This window comes from Pristiophorus japonicus, chromosome 12 (assembly GCF_044704955.1).
Source record: "Pristiophorus japonicus isolate sPriJap1 chromosome 12, sPriJap1.hap1, whole genome shotgun sequence".
NCBI classification, from domain to species: domain Eukaryota; kingdom Metazoa; phylum Chordata; class Chondrichthyes; family Pristiophoridae; genus Pristiophorus; species Pristiophorus japonicus.
Genome location: NC_091988.1, coordinates 75,926,144 through 75,947,671, shown reverse-complemented (window position 1 = coordinate 75,947,671; position 21,528 = coordinate 75,926,144). Strand labels below are relative to the sequence as shown.

General features: G+C 44.6%; 1 protein-coding gene across 1 annotated transcript in view; it reads right to left on the bottom strand.

Moving 5' to 3' along the window:
- Nucleotides 1–319: 319 nt before the first annotated feature.
- Nucleotides 320–21,528, bottom strand: part of LOC139276944 (monoglyceride lipase-like) — a 127,804-nt gene continuing 106,595 nt past the window's right edge. Inside the window, exons 6-7 of the mRNA XM_070894942.1 lie at nt 17,896–18,111; nt 320–500 (exon numbers count right to left, since the gene is read on the bottom strand). Coding sequence (XP_070751043.1) covers nt 402–500; nt 17,896–18,111 — 315 coding nt within the window. The 3' untranslated portion in view covers nt 320–401. The remainder of the gene's footprint in view (nt 501–17,895; nt 18,112–21,528) is intronic.

Genomic DNA, 21,528 nt, shown 5'->3' with positions numbered 1-21,528 from the left:
ATCCACTGTGACATGTAATTCTAATGCTGGGGGAGCCTGTGACTCTGGTCCTGTCCATTGGATCAGGGTAGGAAGAGACGGCTTGGGTTAGCGAGCAGCAGATTGGGACAGAAAAACGTCGATTGAGAGCGGGAAAAGTGTTTCTCCACACACACAAACAATGAGTGCACAAGGAAGGAAATAAATCTATTTACGGCTTTCAATGGCTCAGTTGTACCTAATCTTGAGTTACATTTATGCTCTTATAAAAGTGGCTGAACAGATACTTGTTTTTTCATGAGTTTTTTAAAGCTTTTATTTTGCTAATTAGATGGTTTGAAATTGGTTTTACTCCCCTTCCTCCTCCAATCAAAACATTCAGCACTAGTATCAATTAAACAGGCTCCTTAAACTTTCCAATTTCATATCCTCTTCTCCAGCCACGATTCCATTATTTGCAACACTTCGTCAATGACTGACGGCATCTCGTGGTGGAGCTCATGGAAACATTTTTCGAAGACCTGGAAGAAATTCAGAAAGGAGAGATGACAGTGACTAAATAGCAACACAAAGATTGTAATTGAAACAATGCCTCAGAAATATCTCAATCGTGCTCCACATACGCGGAATTACTTCTCTTGTTATGAAGACGATAAAGGAAGCCATTTTTTTCAGCCAGTGTGATCCCCACAACCATCATCATCATAGGCGGTCCCTCGAAGCGAGGGTGACTTGCTGCCACGCCAAAAAGGGATGAGTTCACATGTGTTTCAATGAAGGACCTCATATTCCGGATCCCGAACTACATGCTGAAGGCCTGAAGATGCCTGTGCTTGGATTTTTTTAATGTGTGGTGGCCGTTGCACACCAGCTTGACAGAGCTCGGTCTTGGTCCAGTGGCAAGGATTAACCAAGATGACTGGAGACCAGCCCTGCTGCACGGACTTAGTGCGCACACATATCGCAGTGTGGGCTGGCTCGTGCTGCCCCTGGGCCCTCACCTCTTCTGGGCCCCGAACTCACGCCTCTCCTGGGCCCTGGTCACTTCCCTCTACACTGGAACATTCCCCACACCCCGCTCCCAAAATGTGACAAAAATCTGAATGATGTATTTTACCCTTGGAGAATAAATTTGGGTCCAATGGTTTGCAGGACATGTCCTACACAACAATCCCTACAACCACGAATAAGATGAATGGCCCATTAATCTGTGCTTAGTGATGTCGGGTCAGGGAGGAGCGTTGGGCAGGATGCTCTGCCACTTTTCAAATGGTGCTACGGGAACCTTACAGTCCCCCCCAAACCACTGGAATAGACAGACGAGACCTTGATCTAACATCTCATCCAAAGAACCGTAAACACCGGCATAGACATGTTGGGCCGAATGGCCTGTTTCTGTACTGTACATTATGTACCTCACTGGAGCATCAGCCTAGATTATATTCTCGAAGCTTCAATCATCACCTTGTGGCTCACGGGTAAGAGTGCTATCAACTGAGCCTTCATTATGACTGTACTGAATCTCAAATAATTTGGGGCATGTCTCTTTTTTTTAGTTTGGTGCATCTTTTAGTGTGATAAATTTCTGTCTGTAAAATCCAATGGGATGGATTCGACATGCACCGTAAAAGTGAACAGTGCTGGAGGGAGCCGTGGAGACGCTGCAGGTGAGTGAGGGAGAGAAGCTGGGCTGGGCTCTGCTGACCGACTGTCTGGTGTCGGCTATCAGCAGGGGACCCCGAGGCTGGCTGGCACTGGGTCACTAACACCATCCACGGACTGGGTATACGTCATACCGGGCATCACGCATAATGGGTTCATGGTAATCGCGGAGCAGGACTGGATTGTAAAGATGATCCCAATGAAGGACTTTTTGGACTTCACCTGGATTGGTAAAGAGAATTGTAAAACTGACCAAGAGGACATGCTGGCAAGGACCACCTACTTCCACCTCCATAACATTGCTCTACTCCATCCCTGCCTCAGTTAATCTGCTGCTGGAGCCCTCATCCATGCCTTTGTTACCTCTAGACTTGACTAATCCAAAGCTCTCTTGGCCAGTCTCCAATCTTCCATCCTCCATAAACATGAGCTCATCCAAAGTCCCGTTCACCCATCAAACCTGGCTCCGGGTCCAGCAATGCCTCAGATTTTAAATTCTCATCATTGTTTACAAATCCCTCCCTGGCCTCACCCCACCCAATCTCTGTAACCTCCTCCAGTCCTACACCCTCCGAGATCTCTGCACTCTTCCAATTCTGGCCTCTTGTGCATCCCTGATTTTAATCGCTCCACCACTGGTGGCCGTACCTTCAGCTGCCTAGCTCCTAAGCTCTGGAATTCACTCCCTAAAACTCTTTGCCTCTTTACCTCTCCTCCTTAAAACCTACTCCTTTGACCAAGGTTTCGTCATCTGTCCTAATACCTCGTTGTGTGGCTCAGTGTCAAATGTTAACGACAATAAGAATTGGGAGCAGGAGTCAGTGACAACAGTGACTACACTGCATAAGTACTTCATTAGCTGAAAATTACTTTGAGACGTTCTGAGGTAATGAAAGGTGTTATATAAATCAAAGTCTTTCTTTTCAAAGACTCACAACCCTCTGAGTGAAGGAATTCCTCCTCATCTCAGTCTCAAATGTCCCTTATCCTGAGACTGTACCCCCTAGTTCTTGACTTTCCAGCCGAGGGAAACAACCTCCCAGCATCTACTCTGTCAATCCCCCTCAGAATCTTATATGGTTCAATGAGATTACTTCTCATTCTTCTAAATTTGATAGAATATAGGCCCAATCCACTCAGCTCTCTCATCACAGGGATAAATCTAGTGAACTTTTGTTGCAGCACCTCTGAGGCAAGTATATCCTTGCTCAGATAAGGAGATCAAAACTGTGCACAGTACACCAGGTGTGGTCTCACCAAAGCCCTGAACAATTATAGCAAGACTTCCTTGTACTCCAACTCCCTTGCAATAAAGGCCAACATGTCACTTGCCTTCCTAAATTGGCTCGGAGACAGGAAGCAAAGGGTGATGGTTGATGGGTGTTTTGGGGAGAGGAAGGATGTTTCCAGTGGGTCCCTTGCTTTTTATGATTTACATAAACTTGAATATAGGGAGTATGATTAAGAAGTTTGCAGACGATACTAAAATCGGCTGTGTGGTTGATAATGAAGAAGAAAGCTGCGGACTACAGGAAGATATCAATCAACTGGTCAGGTGGGCAGGACAGTGGCAAATGGAATTTAATCCAGAGAAGCGTGCGGTAATGCATTTTGGGAGGGGTAACAAGGCAAGGGAATAAACATTAAATGGTAGGATACTGAGAAGTGTAGAGGAACAAAGGGACCTTGGAGAGCACATCCACAGATCCCTGAAAGTAGCATGCCAGGTAGATAAGGTGGTTAAGAAGGCATACAGAATGCTTGCCTTTATTAGCCGAGGCATGGAATACAAGAGCAGGGGGGGTTATGCTAAAGAATATAAGAAATAGGAGCAGGAGTAGGCCATTTGGTCCCTTGAGCCTGCTCCGCCATTCAATAAGATCCACCCATCCTTTCCTTCAATGAATGTCTGACCCACCTGTGACAGAGACAGTAATTCCCGTATTGGATTGTTCAGTCACCGAAGATCTCACTTTTAGAGTGGAAGCAAGTCTTCCTCAATTTCGAGGGACTGCCTATGATAATGATGATGATGATGATGGCTGATCTGATCATGGACTCAGCTCCACTTCCCTGCCCGCTCCCCATAACCCTTCACTCCCTTATCGCTCAAAAATCTGTCTATCTCCACCTCAAATATATTCAATTAGTCCAGCCTCCACTGCTCTCTGGGGCAGTGAATTCAATAGATTTATAACCCTCTGAGAGAAGAAATTTCTCATCTCAGTTTGAAATGGGTGGCCGCTTATTCTAAGACTATGTCAGCTAGTTTTAGTTTCCCCTTTGAGTTGAAATGTCCTCTCTGCATTCACCTTGTCGAGCCCCCTCATTATCTTATAAGTTTCAATAAGATCACCTTTCATTCTTTTGAACTCCAATGTGTATAGGCCCAACCTACTCAACCTATCCTCATAAGTCAACCCCCTCATCTCTAGAATCAAGCAGTGAACCTTCCCAGAACAGCTTCCAATGCAAATATATTCTTTTTTAAATACAGAGACCAAAACTGTATGCACTCCTCCAGGTGAGGCCTCACCAATACCCTGTACAGTTGTATCAGGACTTCTCTGCTTTTACACTGGAGTCCGTGAGTCGGCGAGAGGCCTATAAAGGCCGCGAGGTCAGGAGGTGCGTCGCTGAGTCGGGAGTTGGTGAGTCGGCGAGAGGCCTATAAAGGCTGCGAGGTCAGGAGGTGCGTCGCTGAGTCGGGAGTCCGTGAGTCGGCGAGAGGCCTATAAAGGCTGCGAGGTCGGGAGGTGCGTCGCTGAGTCGGGAGTCCGTGAGTCGGCGAGAGGCCTATAAAGGCCGCGAGGTCGGGAGGTGCGTCGCTGAGTCGGGAGTCCGTGAGTCGGCGAGAGGCCTATAAAGGCGTGGCTTGTGCAGCTACAGGGTGAAGGCAAAAAAGAAGTAGAATGAAATCGAAAGGTGACGTCACAGCCAAGGGGGTAAGTGATTGGTTGGTGTTTGGTAAGTAGTTTTTCTTTTTCTTTTCTCTATCAGTAAGTAACCTTTAGTATTGCTGTTGCCAATTTAAGTGTATCTAAGGGTTAAGTCATGGCAGGAGAGCTCGGACACGTGTTATGCTCCTCCTGTACTATGTGGGAAGTCAGGGACGCCTCCAGGACAGTGGGTCGAGTGAGAAGGAGGAACTGAAGGATATCCCTATTATGAGGGAAATTGTGTTCGGGAAATTGATGGGATTGAAGGCCGATAAATCACCGGGGCCTGATAGTCTGCATCCCAGAGTGCTCAAGGAAGTGGCCCTAGAAATAGTGAATGCATTGGTGATCATTTTCCAACAGTCTATCGACTCTGGATCAGTTCCCATGGACTGGAGGGTAGCTAATGTAACACCACTTTTTAAAAAAGGAGGGAGAGAGAAAACGGGCAATTATAGACCGGTTAGCTTGATATCAGTAGTGGGGAAAATGTTGGAATCGATCATGAAGGATGAAATAGCAGCGCATTTGGAAAGCGGTGACAGGATCGGACCAAGTCAGCATGGATTTATGAAAGGGAAATCATGCTTGACGAATCTTCTGGAATTTTTTGAGGACGTAACTAGCAGAGTGGACAAGGGAGAACTAGTGGATGTGGTGTATTTGGACTTTCAAAAGGCCTTTGACAAGGTCGCGCACAAGAGGTTGTTGTGCAAAATCAAAGCACATGGTATTGGGGGTAATATACTGACGTGGATAGGGAACTGGTTAGCAGGCAGGAAGCAGAGAGTCGGGATAAACGTGTCCTTTTCAGAATGGCAGGCAGTGACTAGTGGAGTGCCGCAGGGGTCAGTGCTGGGACCCCAACTCTTTACAATATACATTAACGATTTGGATGAAGGAATAGAGTGTAATATCTCCAAGTTTGCAGATGACATTAAACTGGGTGGCGGTGTGAGCTGTGAGGAGTACGCTAAGAGGCTGGAGGGTGACTTGGACAGGTTAGATGAGTGGGCAAATGCATGGCAGATGCAGTATAATGTGGATAAATGTGAGGTTATCCATTTTGGGGGCAATAACATGAAGGCAGAATATTATCTGAATGGCGGCAGACTAGGAAAAGGGGAGGTGCAACGGGACCTGGGTGTCATGGTTCATCAGTCATTGAAGGTTGGCATGCAGGTACAGCAGGCGGTAAAGAAGGCAAATGGTATGTTGGCCTTCATAGCTAGGAGATTTGAATATAGAAGCAGGGAGGTCTTACTGCAGTTGTACAAGGCCTTAGTGAGGCCTCACCTGGAATATTATGTTCAGTTTTGATCTCCTAGTCTGAGGAAGGACGTTCTTGCTATTGAGGGAGTGCAGCGAAGGTTCACCAGACTGATTCCAGGGACGGCTGGGCTGTCATATGAGGAGAGACTGGATCAACTGGGCCTTTATTCACTGGAGTTTAGAAGGATGAGAGGGGATCTCATAGAAACACATAAGATTCTGACGGGACTGGACAGGTTAGATGTGGGAAGAATGTTCCTGATGTTGGGGAAGTCCAGAATCAGGGGACATAGTCTTAGGATAAGAGGTAGGCCATTTAGGACTGAGATGAGGAGAAACTTCTTCACTCAGAGAGTTGTTAACCTGTGGAACTCACTGCCGCAGAGAGTTGTTGATGCCAGTTCACTGGATATATTCAAGAGGGAGTTAGATCTGGCTCTTACGGTTAAGGGGATCAAGGGGTATGGAGAGAAAGCAGGAAAGGGGTACTGAAGGAATGGTCAGCCATGATCTGATTGAATGGCGGTGCAGGCTCGAAGGGCCGAATGACCTACTCCTGCACCTATTTTCTATGTTTCTATGTTTCTATACTCTATCCCCCTTGCAATAAAAGCCAATATTCCATTTGCCTTCCTGATTACTTGCTGTACCTGCATACTAACTTTTTGTGTTTCATGCACAAGGACCCCCAGGTCTCTCTGTACTGCAGCACTTTGCAATTTTTCTCCATTTATGCTTGAACTGTATAAAACACTAGTTAGGCCACAGCTGGAGTACTGCGTGCAGTTCTGGTCACCACATTACAGGAAGGACGTGAGTTCACTGGAGAGGGTACTGAGGAGATTTACGAGAATGTTGCTGGAAGTGGAAAATCTAAGCTATGAGGACAGATTAGATAGGCTGGATTTGTTTTCATTTGAACAGAGGAGGCTGAGAGAAGACCTTATTGAGGTGTATAAAATTATGAGGGGCCTAGATATAGTGGATAGAAAGGGCCTATTTCTGTTAGCAGAAGGGTCAACAATTAGTGGGCATAAATTTAAAGTAATTGGTAGAAGTTTTAGAGGGGATTTGAGGGGAAATTTCTTCACGCAGAGGGGGCCCTAGACTGGGTCTTGTGTAATGAGAGAGGAGAGATTAGCAATCTGGTCATGCGAGGTCCCTTGGGGAAGAGTGACCATAATATGGTAGAATTCTTCATTAAGATGGAGAGTGACACATTTAATTCAGAGACTAGGGACCTGAACTTAAAGAAAGGTAACTTCGATGGTATGAGACATGAATTGGCTGGGATAGACTGGCGAATGATACTTAAAGAGCTGATGGTGGATAGGCAATAGCAGACATTTAAAGATCACATGGATGAACTACAACAATTGTACATCCCTGTCTGGCTTAAAATAAAAAGGGGAAGATGGCTCAACCGTGCCTAACAAGGGAAATTAAGGATAGTGTTAAATCCAACAAAGAGGCATATAAATTAGCCAGAAAAAGCAACACACCTGAGGACTGGGAGAACTTTAGAATCCAGCAGAGGAGGACTAAGGGTTTAATTAGGAGGTGGAAAATAGAGTACAAGAGTAAGCTTGCAGGGAACATAAAAATTGACTGCAAAATCTCTGTAAATATGTGAAGAGAAAAAGATTAGTGAAGACTAATGTAGGTCCCTTGCAGTCAGAATCAGGCGAATTCATAATGGGGAACAAGGAAATGGCAGATAAATTGAACAAATACTTTGGTTTTGTCTTCACTAAGGAAGACACGAATAACCTCCTGAAAATACTAGGGGACCGAGGGTCTAGCGAGAAGGAGGAACATTAGTCAGGAAGTTGTGTTCGGGAAATTGATGGGATTGAAAGCCGATAAATCCCTAGGGCCTGATAGTCTGCATCCCAGAGTACTTAAGGAAGTGACCCTAGAAATAGTGGATGCATTGGTGGTCATTTTCCAACATTCTATCGACTCTGGATCAGTTCCTATGGATTGGAGGGTAGCTATTGTAACCCCACTTTTTAAAAAAGGAGGGAGAGAGAAAACAGGGAATTATAGACTGGTTAGCCTGACATCGGTAGTGGGGAAAATGTTGGAATCAATTATTAAAGATATAATAGCAGCGCATTTGGAAAGCAGTGACAGGATTGATCCAAGTCAACATGGATTTATGAAAGGGAAATCAAGCTTGACAAATCTTTTACAATTTTTCGCAGATGTAACTAGTAGAGTGGACAAGGGAGAATTAGTGGATGTGGTGTATTTGGACTTTCAAAAGGCTTTTTACAAGGTCCCGCACAAGAGATTAGTGTGTAAAATTAAAGCACATGGTATTGGGGGTAATGTATTGAATATATAATGGATAGAGAACTGGTTGACAGACAGGAAGCAGAGAGTCGGGATAAACGGGTCCTTTTCAGAATGGCAGGCAGTGGCTAATGGGGTACCGCAAGGTTCAGTGCTGGGACCCCAGCTATTTACAATATACATTAATGATTTAGACAAAGGAATTGAATGTAATATCTACAAGTTTGCAGAGGATGCTAAGCTGGGTGGCAGTGTGAGCTGTGAAGAGGACGCGAAGAGGCTGCAAGGTGACTTGGACAGTTTAGGTGAGTGGGCAAATGTACGGCAGACAAAATATAATGTGGATAAATGTGAGGTTATCCACTTTGGTGGCAAAAACAAGAAGGCAGAATATTATCTGAATGGTGACAGCTTATGAAAAGGGGAGGTGCAACGAGACCTGGGTGTCATGGTACATCAGTCATTGAAAGTTGGCATGCAGGTACAGCAGGTGGTGAAGAAGGCAAATGGCATGTTGTCCTTCATAATGAGAGGATTTGAATTTAGGAGCAGTGAGGTCTTACTGCAGTTGTACAGTGCCTTGGTGAGGCAACACCTTGAATATTGTGCACAGTTTTGGTCTCCTAATCTGAGGAAGGACATTCTTGCTATTGAGGGAGTGCAGCAAAGGTTCACCAGACCGATTCCCGGGATGGCAGGACTGACATATGAAGAAAGATTGGATCGACTAGGCTTATATTCACTGGAATTTAGAAGAATGAGAGGGGATCTCATAGAAACATATAAAATTCTGATGGGATTGGACAGGTTAGATGCAGGAAGAATGTTCCCGATGTTGGGGAAGTCCAGAACTAGGGGTCACAGTCGAAGGATAAGGGATAAGCCACTTAGGATCGAGATGAGGGGAAACTTCTTCACGCAGAGAATTGTGAATCTGTGGAATTCTCGACCACAGAAAGTTGTTGAGGCCAGTTCGTTAGATATAGAAACATAGAAACATAGAAAATAGGTGCAGGAGGAGGCCATTCGGCCCTTAGAGCCTGCACCGCCAATCAATGAGTTCATGGCTGAACATGCAACTTCAGCACCACATTCCTGCTTTCTTGCCATACCCCTTGATCCCCCTCGTAGTAAGGACTACATCTAACTCCTTTTTGAATATATTTAGTGAATTGGCCTCAACAACTTTCTGTGGTAGAGAATTCCACAGGTTCACCACTCTCTGGGTGAAGAAGTTTCTCCTCATCTCGGTCCTAAATGGCTTACCCCTTATCCTAAGACTGTGACCCCTGGTTCTGGACTTCCCCAACATTGGGAACATTCTTCCTGCATCTAACCTGTCTAAACCCATCAGAATTTTAATCATTTCTATGAGATCCCCTCTCATTCTTCTGAACTCCAGTGAATACAAGCCCAGTTGATCCAGTCTTTCTTGATATGTCAGTCCCGCCATCCTGGGAATCAGTTTGATGAACCTTCGCTGCACTCCCTCAATAGCAAGAATGTCCTTCCTCAATTTAGAAGACCAAAACTGTACACAATACTCCAGGTGTGGCCTCACCAAAGCCCTGTACAACTGTAGTAACACCTCCCTGCCCCTGTACTCAAATCCCCTCACTATGAAGGCCAACATGCCATTTGCTTTCTTAACCGCCTGCTGTACCTGCATGCCAACCTTCAATGACTGATGTAGCATGACACCCATGTCTAGTTGCACCTCCCTTTTCCTAATCTGTCACAATTCAAATAATAGTCTGTCTCTCTGTTTTTACCACCAAAGTGGATAACCTCACATTTATCCACATTATACTTCATCTGCCATGCATTTGTCCACTCACCTAACCTATCCAAGTCACTCTGCAGCCTCATAGCATCCTCCTCGCAGCTCACACTGCCACACAACTTCGTGTCATCCTCAAATTTGGAGATACTACATTTAATCCCCTCGTCTAAATCATTAATGTACAATGTAAACAGCTGGGGCCCCAGCAAAGAACCTTGCGGTACCCCACTAGTCACTGCCTGGTTTTCTGAAAAGTACCCATTTACTCCTACTCTTTGCTTCCTGTCTGCCAACCAGTTCTTAATCCACGTCAGCACACTACCCCCAATCCCATGTGCTTTAACTTTGCACATTAATCTCTTGTGTGGGACCTTGTCGAAAGCCTTCTGAAAGTCCAAATACACCACATCAACTGGTTCTCCCTTGTCCACTCTACTGGAAACATCCTCAAAAAATTCCAGAAGATTTGTCAAGCATGATTTCCCTTTCACAAATCCATGCTGACTTGGACCTATCATGTCACCTCTTTTCAAATGCACTGCTATGACATCCTTAATAATTGATTCCATCATTTTACCCACTACTGATGTCAGGCTGACCGGTCTATAATTCCCTGTTTTCTCTCTCCCTCCTTTTTTAAAAAGTGGGGTTACATTGGCTACCCTCCACTCGACAGGAACTTATCCAGAGTCTATGGAATGTTGGAAATGACTGTCAATGCATCCGCTATTTCCAAGGCCACCTCCTTAAGTACTCTGGGATGCAGTCCATTAGGCCCTGGGAATTTATCAGCCTTCAATCCCATCAATTTGCCCAACACAATTTCCTGACTAATAAGGCTTTCCCTCAGTTCCTCCTTCTTACTAGACCCTCTGACCCCTTTTATATCCGGAAGGTTGTTTGTGTCCTCCTTAGTGAATACCGAACCAAAGTACTTGTTCAATTGGTCTGCCATTTCTTTGTTCCCCGTTATGACTTCCCCTGATTCTGACTGTAGGGGACCTACGAGAGGCGGGAGTGCGTGGTGTCGGGAGGCCTATAAAGGCCCAGTGGCAGCGAGACGTGGCGGCAGTCCGAGAGGCGGGAGTTCATGTCGTTGGTGAGGCCTACAAAAGGCCCAGCGGCAGCGAGAGGCGGCGGCAGTCCGAGAAACGGGAGCTCGAGACGTTGGTGAGGCCTACAAAGTCCCAGCAGCAGTGATAGGCGGCGGCAGTCCGAGAGGCCCAGCTTGTGCAGCTCCAGCCGGGAGAAAAAGCAAAAAAGAAGTGGAAAGAAATCAAAAGGTGACGTCACAGCCAAAGGGGTAAGTGATTGGCTGGTGATTGGTGAGTAGCTTTTCTTTTTAATTTTTATATCAGTAAGTAAACTGTGAACAGTGTTGTCACCAAATTAAGTGTATCTAAGTGTTAAGACATGGCAGGTGAGCTCGGTCACGTGATATGCTCCTCCTGTACCATGTGGGAACTCAGGGACACTTCCGGTGTCCCTGACGACTATGAGTGCGGGAAGTATATCCGTCTCCAGTTCCTGACGGACCGCGTTACGGAATTGGAGCTGAGGGTGGATTCACTCTGGAGCATCCACGATGCTGAGAATGACCTGAGTAGCACGTGTAGTGAGTTGGTCTTTCCGCAGGTGAAAGGTCCACAGCCAGATAGGGAATGGAAGACCAGCAGGAAGAGCAGTGCAAGGAAGGTAGTGCAGGGGTCCCCTGCGGTCATCCCCCTGCAAAACAGATACACTGCTTTGAGTACTGTTGAGGGGGATGACTCATCAGGGGAGGGTGGCAGCAGCCAAGTTCATGGCACCATGGCTGGCTCTGCTGCACAGGAGGGCAGGAAAAAGAATGGGAGAGCAATAGTGATAGGGGATTCAATTGTAAGGGGAATAGATAGGCGTTTCTGTGGCCGCAACCGAGACTCCAGGATGGTATGTTGCCTCCCTGGTGCAAGGGTCAAGGATGTCTTGGAGCAGGTGCAGGACATTCTGAAAAGGGAGGGTGAACAGCCAGTTGTAGAGGTGCACATTGGTACCAACGACATAGGTAAAAAAAGGGATGAGGTCCTACGAGACGAATTTAAGCAGCTAGGAGCTAAATTAAAAAGTAGGACCTCAAAAGGTAGTAATCTCGGGATTGCTACCAGTGCCACGTGCTAGTCAGAGTAGGAATCGCAGGACAGCTCAGATGAATACGTGGCTTGAGCAGTGGTGCAGCAGGGAGGGATTCAAATTCCTGGGACATTGGAACCGGTTCTGGGGGAGGTGGGACCAGTACAAACCGGACGGTTGGAACCTCGGCAGGACCGGAACCAATGTCCTAGGGGGAGTGTTTGCTAGTGCCGTTGGGGAGGAGTTAAACTAATATGGCAGGGGGATGGGTACCAATGCAGGGAGACAGAGGGAAACAAAATGGAGACAGAAGCAAAAGGCAGAAAGGAGATGAGTAAAAGTGGAGGGCAGAGAAACCCAAGGCAAAAAACTAAAAGGGCCACTGTACAGCAAAATTCTAAAGGATCAAAGTGTAATAAAAAGGCAAGCCTGAAAGTTCGGTGCCTCAATGCAAGGAGTATTCGGAACCCAGGAGAGGGCTCTGAACTAGTTAGAGTGGGTGAGAGCTCAGGTGAACAGGACCCCAAGAAAGAATGCAAAAGGCAGGAGGCAACAGAGCAGTGTAGCACTGGGGTAAGTGTAAACCTCAAGGTGATAGGAAGGGACACTATGTATAAATATAAAGGGGCTGCAGGAGGGGTCAAAACTAAAAATCATGGTTTAAAAACTTGTATTGAAACACTCTACCTAAACGCATGCAGCATTCGAAATAAAGTAAATGAGTTGACGGCACAAATCATTACAATGGGTATGATTTAGTGGCCATTACAGAAACGTGGTTGCAGAGTGGCCAAGACTGGGAATTAAACATACAATTCGGAAAGATGGACAAGAAGGGAAAGGAGGTGGGGTAGCTCTCTTAATAAAGGACGATATCAGGTCAGTTGAGAGAGACGATATTGGCTCTAATGAACAAAATGTTGAATCATTGTGGGTGGAGATTAGAGATAGTAAGGTAAAAAAGTCACTGGTGGGCGTAGTTTATAGGCCCCCAAATAATAACTTCATGGTGGGGCGGACAATAATCAAGGGAATAATGGAGGCATGTGAAAAAGGAACGGCAGTAATCATGGGGGATTTTAACCTACATATCGTTTGGTCAAATCAAATCGCACGGGGTAGCCTTGAGGAGGAATTCATAGAATGCATACGGGATTTTTTCTTAGAACAGTATGTTACAGAACCGACAATGGAGCAAGCTATCTTAGATCTGGTCCTGTGTAATGAGACAGGAATAATAAACGATCTCTGAGTAAAAGATCCTCTCAGAATGAGTGATCACAGTATGGTTGAATTTGTAATACAGGTTGAGGGTGAGGAAGTAGTGTCTCAAACGAGCGTACTATGCTTAAACAAAGGGGACTACAATGGGATGAGGGCAGAATTGGCTAAAGTAGACTGGGAACACAGACTAAACGGTGGCACAATTGAGGAACAGTGGAGGACTTTTAAGGAGCTCTTTCATAGTGCTCAACAAAAATATATTCCAGTGAAAAAGAAGGGTGGTAAGAGAAGGGATAACCAGCCGTGGATAACCAAGGAAATAAAGGAGAGTATCAAATTAAAAACCAATGTTATGAGAGTATCAAATTAAAAACCAAGGTGGCCAAGGTTAGTGGGAAACTAGAAGATTGGGAAAATTTTAAACAACAGCACAGAATGACTAAGAAAGCAATAAAGAAAGGAAAGATAGATTACGAAAGTAAACTTGCGCAAAACATAAAAACAGATCGTAAAAACTTTTACCGATATATAAAACGGAAGAGTGACTAAAGTAAATGTTGGTCCCTTAGAAGATGAGAAGGGGGATTTAATAATGGGAAATGTGGAAATGGCTGAGATCTTAAACAATTATTTTGCTTTGGTCTTCACAGTGGAAGACACAAAAACCATGCCAAAAATTGCTGGTCACAGGAATATGGGAAGGGAGGACTTTGAGATAATCACTATCACTAGGGGGTAATGCTGGACAGGCTAATGGGACTCAAGGTAGACAAGTGCCTTGGTCCTGATGAAATGCATCCCAGGGTATTAAAAGATATGGCGGAAGTTATAGCAGATGCATTCGTTATAATCTACCAAAATTCTCTGGACTCTGGGGAGGTACCAGCGGATTGGAAAGCAGCTAATGTAATGCCTCTCTTTAAAAAAGGGGGCAGACAAAAGGCAGGTAACTATAGGCCAGTTAGTTTAACATCTGTAGTGGGGTAAATGCTTGAAGCTATCATTAAGGAAGAAATAGCGGGACATCTAGATAGGAATAGTGCAATCAAGCAGACGCAACATGGATTCATGAAGGGGAAATCATGTTTAACTAATTTACTGGAATTCTTTGAGGATATAACGAGCATGGTGGATAGAGGTGTACCGATGGATGTGGTGTATTTAGATTTCCAAAAGGCATTCGATAAGGTGCCACACAAAAGGTTACTGCATAAGATAAAGGTGTGCAGAGTCAGAGGAAATGTATTAGCATGGATCGAGAATTGGCTGGCTAACAGAAAGCAGAGAGTCGGGATAAATGGGTCCTTTTCGGGTTGGAAATCGGTGGTTAGTGGTGTGCCACAGGGATCGGTGCTGGGACCACAACTGTTTACAATATACATAGATGACCTGCAAGAGGGGACAGAGTGTAGTGTAACAAAATTTGCAGATGACACAAAGATTAGTGGGAAAGCGGGTTGTGTAGAGGACACAGAGAGGCTGCAAAGAGATTTAGATATGTTAAGCGAATGGGCTAAGGTTTGGCAGATGGAATACAATGTCGGAAAATGTGAGGTCATCCACCTTGGAAAAAAAAACAGTAAAAGGGAATATTATTTGAATGGGGAGAAATTACAACATGCTGCGGTGCAGAGAGACCTGGGGGTCCTTGTGCATGAATCCCAAAAAGTTAGTTTGCAGGTGCAGCAGGTAATCAGGAAGGCAAATGGAATGTTGGCCTTCATTGCGAGAGGGATGGAGTACAAAAGCAGGGAGGTCCTGCTGCAACTCTACAGGGTAGTGATGAGGCCGCACCTGGAGTACTGCGTGCAGTTTTGGTCACCTTACTTAAGGAAGGATATACTAGCTTTGGAGGGGGTACATGCACCGCAGCATGTACCCCCTCCAAAGAGACGATTCACTAGGCTAATTCCGGAGATGAGGGGGTTACCTTATGATGATAGATTGAGTAGACTGGGTCTTTACTCATCAGAAGGATGAGGAGTGATCTTATAGAAACATTTAAAATAATGAAAGGGATAGACAAGATCGAGGCAGAGAGGTTGTTTCCACTGGTCGGGGAGACTAGAACTAGGGGGCACAGCCTCAAAATACGGGGGAGCCAATTTAAAACCGAGTTGAGAAGGAATTTCTTCTCCCAGAGGGTTGTGAATCTGTGGAATTCTCTGCCCAAGGAAGCAGTTGAGGCTAGCTCATTGAATGTATTCAAATCACAGATAGATAGAATTTTAACCAATAAGGGAATTAAGGGTTATGGGAAGCAGGCGGGTAAGTGGAGCTGAGTCCACGGCCAGATCAGCCATGATCTTGTTGAATGGAGGAGCAGGATCGAAGGGCTAGATGGCCTACTCCTGTTCCTAATTCTTATGTTCTTATGTTCTTATGTCTTTACTAATCTTTTTCTCTTTACATATCTATAGAAGCTTTTGCAATCCGTCTTAATGTTCCCTGTAAGCTTCCTCTCGTACTCTATTTTTCCTGCCCTAATCAAAAGGGAGTTTGATGTGGCCCTTACGGCTAAAGGCATCAAGGCATATGGCGAGAAAGCAGGAATGGGGTACTGAAGTTGCATGATCAGTCATGATCATATTGAATGGCCCTGCACCTATTTTCTATGTTTCTATGTCTGCAACTCACTGCTTGAAACGATGGTTGAGGCAGAAACCCTCAACACATTTAAAAAGTACTTGGACGTGCACCTGAAGTGCCGTAACCTAAACAGGTTACCGACCTAGAGTTGGAAAGTGGGATTAGGTTGAATAGCCTCTTGTTGGCTGGCATAGACACGATGGGCCGAAATGGCCTCCTTCCGTGCTGTAAACTTCTATGATTCTATAATTCTAATTGCTTGATGTATTAGCATGCTAACTTTGTGTTTCCTGTACAAGGACACCTACATTTCTCTGAACACCAACATTTAATAGTTTCTCTTCTTCTGAACTGGGTGTTCTGCCTCGATTTTAAACAGTAACTCTGTTTCTCTCTCCACACATACTGCCTGACCTGCTGAGTATTTCCAGCATTTTCTGTTTTCCAGCATCCGCAGTATTTTACTTTTGTTTTATAGTTGCTCACCATTTATAAAATATTTTGTTTGTCTATTCTTCTTACTTCACATTTTCCCACATTATACTCCATCTGCCACCTTATTGCCCACTCACTTAACATGTTTATTTCCTATTACAGGCTTTTTGTGTCCTCCTCACAGCTTACTTTCCAACCTAGCTTTTTATCATTAGCAATCTTGGATACATTAGACTCGGTCCCTTCATTAATATAAATTGTAAATAACTGAGGCCCAAGTCCTGATTCTTGCGGCACCCCACTAGGAACAGCCTGCCAACCTGAAAATGACCCGTTTATCCCTACTCTCTGTTTTTTGTCCGTTAACCCATCCTCTATCCATATTACCCCCAACCACATGAGCCCTTATCTTGTATAACAACCGTTTATGTGCAATCTTATCGAATGTCTGTTGGAAATCCAAATATATTACATCCACTGGTTCCCCTTTATCTACCCTGCTAGTTACATCTTCAAAAAACTCTAATCAATTTGCTGATGACGGTTTCACTTTTATAAAACCATGTTGATTCTGCCTGATTATATTATAATTTTCTAAATGCCCTGTTACCACTTCCTTAATAATGGATTCCATTCCAATTTTGTTTGATAATGCTCCTGTGAAGCACCTTGGGACATTTTACTATAGTAAAGGCAGTATATAAATGCAAATGATTGTTGTTGACCAATTTCGAAAAGTTTTATAAGGGGAATAAGGGGTTATGGGGAGTGGGCAGGGAAGTGGACCCTAGTCCATGATCGGATCAGCCATGATCGTATTAAATGGCGGAGCAGGCTCAAGGGGCCATATGGCCTACTCCTGCTCCTATTTCTTATGTTCTTATGGTATGCAGACTGTCTGGATAATGGGGCCTTGAGAGACTCTGGGAAATCATCGTAAGCACCAGGTGCTGTTTGGTACCATCCGTCTGTGTAACCACAGGAAAGAGATAATGTAAAATTACTGAAAGTGGTTATTTTTGTCAGCAAGAATGTTATAAATGACAGTCGACGAGACCAACCAGGGTTCAGTTCACATCATCAGGACATAAGAATTAGGAGCAGGATTAGGCCATATGGCACCTTGAGCCTGCTCCACCATTCAATAAGATCATGGCTGATCTTCGACCTCTGCTCCACTTCCTGCCCAATCCTCCATATTCCTTGATTACCCGAGAATCCAAAATTCTATTGATCTCTGCCTTGAATATAATCAACATCCACAGCCCTTTTGGGGTATAGAATTAAAAAGATTAACAACCCTCTGAGTGAAGAAATTCCTCCTTATCTCAGTCTTAAAAGTTGGATTCGAGGAACGGGAACAGGAAGTTGGTGGATTATTAACCTTTCAGTGTTCACAAAGCAGGAGAATCTGCCGTACTAAGTTTCGAATTGTATTGCTGATTTAAACGTCGTATCTGTGAAGCTGTACTATTTTAATGGTAATGAAACCATTAGTTAGAAAAGTTTAAAGTCTTGGTTGATCACACATCTGATCACCCTAAAGAGTTAAATATCTTCGAGCAATTTGACCTGGACTTTTATTTTTCAGGAAAAATGCATCACCTTAAATGTCTTGTCCTGGCTGCCCACCTTCCCGAAAAAGATGTAAGAGCCCATGATGTTGGACAGTGAGTCTGCATCACCATGTAAAATCAGCATTGGTGTCATGATGCTGGGGAGTAGTTTCTCGATCTTGATCAATGCATTTAACACCTCAATAGCAAATCTCACCCTCACAGGTCCATGGTAGACGAGAGGGTCATCTATGTAGGCCTGTACCTGCAAGAACCAAAACAATTTTCATCACAAGTTGTGTCTTCAACAGAGGAACAATGCGAATCATTTGAAACCAAAACGAGAGAGTGATTGTTATCATTTTTTAAAAAAATTGAGATACCTTGGCAGAGGCACAAGAGTGATAAATGTGCTGTACATTCTATGTAATTCTATGCAACCAAAGACGTACTGGGCAACCAAGTTTGGAATTTGATCATGACAGAAATTGTGTTAAATTAGAAGAGTCATCTAGACCAGCAGGATGGATGGGTAGAGCATTAGGTATGAAGCAGTCAGAACAATGGCAATCGGACAGCCAGATTATGAGGTGGGTAGATGTAGGCAGAACATTGGGAATTGGGCAGGCAAGAATGGCAAGGCAAATGCACTGCTCCTCCATTTTGTTCAGCAAAAGCTTCACCTAACTTGGCATTTACGCCTCAGTATTGACTCCGGCTTTAACTCAGCGAAGACCTTCTCTTCACCTCAGCCTCAGTACCATCTCCACCCTCAGGCACCACTAACTGCAACCTTGCAGCACTTGGAGGAGAAGTCACTGATCCTGGCTCTGAACAGCCCTACCCTGAGAACTCACTTTTCCTCGAATTCTGGCCACTTGTAAATCTCATCCCCTTTCCCCACCATTGGCAGTCATCAGCTGCATGGGCCCCACACTTTTGAAACTCCACCTTGCTAAGCACATCCACCTCTCCATCACCCTCTCCTCCTGTGACAAAGCTTTCGGTCACTCCTTCGAATGTCCCCTTGTTTGGCTTGGTGTCATTTTGTTTTTGTGTTTATGCTTCTGTGAAGTTCTTTCACATTAAAGCCACGATATAAATGCAGATTGTTGTCAATATCAGCATCAGATTGGGCCCTGGTGTTAGAGTAAGGCTGCATTTACATTATAATAGCAGTATTGACGTGAAGCAGAACCATTTCAAGCCAATGCTACAGTTATAACGTAAGTGCTGCAAGAACTCACTGGTTGCAGTAATCTACAATTTCTCTCTCTGTTGCAATCTTTCTTGTGCATGTCTTTCTATGTTATTAATGCTATTACAGCCAGTGCTTCTCTTGTTTCTCCTCAGCTCCAAATATTCAACCCGACATGGTCTATTGTGCTCATGGTTTCCCAGGGTCTCAAACTGTGGAACTTCTTGCCTCCCTTACTCTTCAGTCTGTGGCAAGGATTTCCTCTCTGGGCATTACATGTAAGGAGGCGGTGGGTTAGTTTTGATTCATTTGATAGAGGTGATCTCATTGAAACATGTCAGATTCTGAGAGGGATTGACAGGGTAGATGCTGAGAGGCTGTTACCCCTGGCTGGAGAGTCTAGAACTAGCGGGCACAGTCTCAGGATAAGGGGTCGGCCATTTAAGACTGAGGTGAGAAATTTCTTCACTCAGAGCGTTGTGAATCTTTGGAATTCTCTACCCCACAGGGCCGTGGATGCTCAGTTGATGAGTACAGTCAAGGCTGAGATTGATAGATTTTTGGATTCTAGGGGAATCAAGGGATATGAGGATTGGACGGGGAAGTAGAGTTGAGATTGAAGATCAGCTATGGTCTTATTGAGTGGCGGAGCAGGCTCGAGGGGTTGTATGGCTACTGCTCCTAATTCTTACATTCTTATGTGAGTTTCAACTCGTGTGCTGCAGTGTTTTCTGTTTCTTACCCTGTTGATTTCTAGGGGTTTGACTATTATTAGAGCAGCCACACAACTGCAATAATGCTGCAGGGCCACTTGTTAAGCTGCTAACGAGGTCCTTCATCATCATCATCTTAGGCAGTCCGTCGGAATCAAGGAAGGCTTGCTTCCACTCTAAAAAGTGAGTTCTCAGGTGACTGTACAGTCCAATACAGGAATTACAGTCTCTGTCACAGGTGGGACAGACAGTGGTTGAAGGAAAGGATGGGTGGGACTGGTTTGCTGCACGCTCCTTCTGCTGCTTGTACTTGGTCTCTACATGCTCTCAGCGACATGACTCGAGATGCTCAGCGCCTTCCCGGATGCTCTTCCTCCACTTTGGGCAGTCTTGGGCCAGGGATTCTCAGATGCCGGTGGTGATGTTGCACTTTATCAAGAATGTTTTGAGGGTGTCCTTAAAACATTTCCTCTGCCCACGGGGTCCTTAACAAGCTGATGTCTGCAAAACGTGTTGAATGAAGCTGTCCATGGCTATAGTGCATTTTGTTTTGAGCTCAAAGTATGGGATTCCTGATCGATACTTAATGCCCTACACTCACGCAGCTCCTTAAAGGCAATCCTTCTGTATTTTGTAAATAAAATATTGAAGTCTGTGTTAAAATGATTTTTTTTTATTAAGAGCCTGAGAATTAAGACCAGGAGTAGGCTATTTGCCCCATCGAGCCTACTCCGCCATTCAATAAGATCATGGCTGATCTTCTACCTCAACTCTACTTTCCTCCACTGCTCCCATATCCCTTGATTCCCCTAATATTCAAAATTCAATCGTCTCTGCTTTGAATATGCGCAATGACTGAGTATCCACAGCCCTCTGGGGGAGAGAATTCCAAAGATTCACCACCCTCTGAGTGAAGAAGTTTCTCCCCATCTCAGTCCTAAATGGCCGATCCCTTATCCTCAGACTGTGACCCCTGGTTCTAGACTCCTCAGCCAGAAGAAACATCCTCTCTGCATCCACCCTGTCTAGCCCTGTAAGAATTTTGTATGTTGTATGTTTATATGTATTGGAGGAGTGTTCTTCGTTGTCTATGATGAATTTTATTTTGAGCTCCAGGACGACCCAAAGCACTTTACAGTCAATGAAGTACTTTTGAAGTGTAGTCACATTTGTTAAGAAAAGATTATCTGTTTAGTAATGTTGATTTAGGTATGAATATTGGCCAGGACAGCGGGGAGAACTCCCCTGCTCTTCTTCAAAATAGTGCCGTGGGATCCTCTATCCATGTAAGATGGCAGACGAGGCCATTGCTGTTTACTTGAGCTTACAACTCTTAACTACCCAATTATCAAACTGGAATGCAACAACAACAGCAACATTTAGTCAGCACCTCTAAAGTACAAAAACATCGCAAGGCACTTCACAAAAGTGTAATCAAAAAATTGGCATCACTGGTGTATTTGAATCGATTTCTTTCTGCAAACAATGTCCAACTTATTTACTTATCTGGGGAAGACCAGCAAAATGTGCACTTTTATACTGTTTTTCATAATGCATTTAATCCCTCAGAAAGCGAGGGTTTGGTAACATTGAGTTTCCTTTCACTACCTGATGTGGTTTGGTATCACTCTTGTCTCTGGCTCAGAAGTTTGTTGGCTCTTACACCAGGTCTTTGAGTATATAATCTAAGCTAACACTCTCGTGCAGTACTGAGGGAGTGCTGCAATGTTGGATTGTCAGAGATGTTACCCTTTGAATGGTACACTAATCC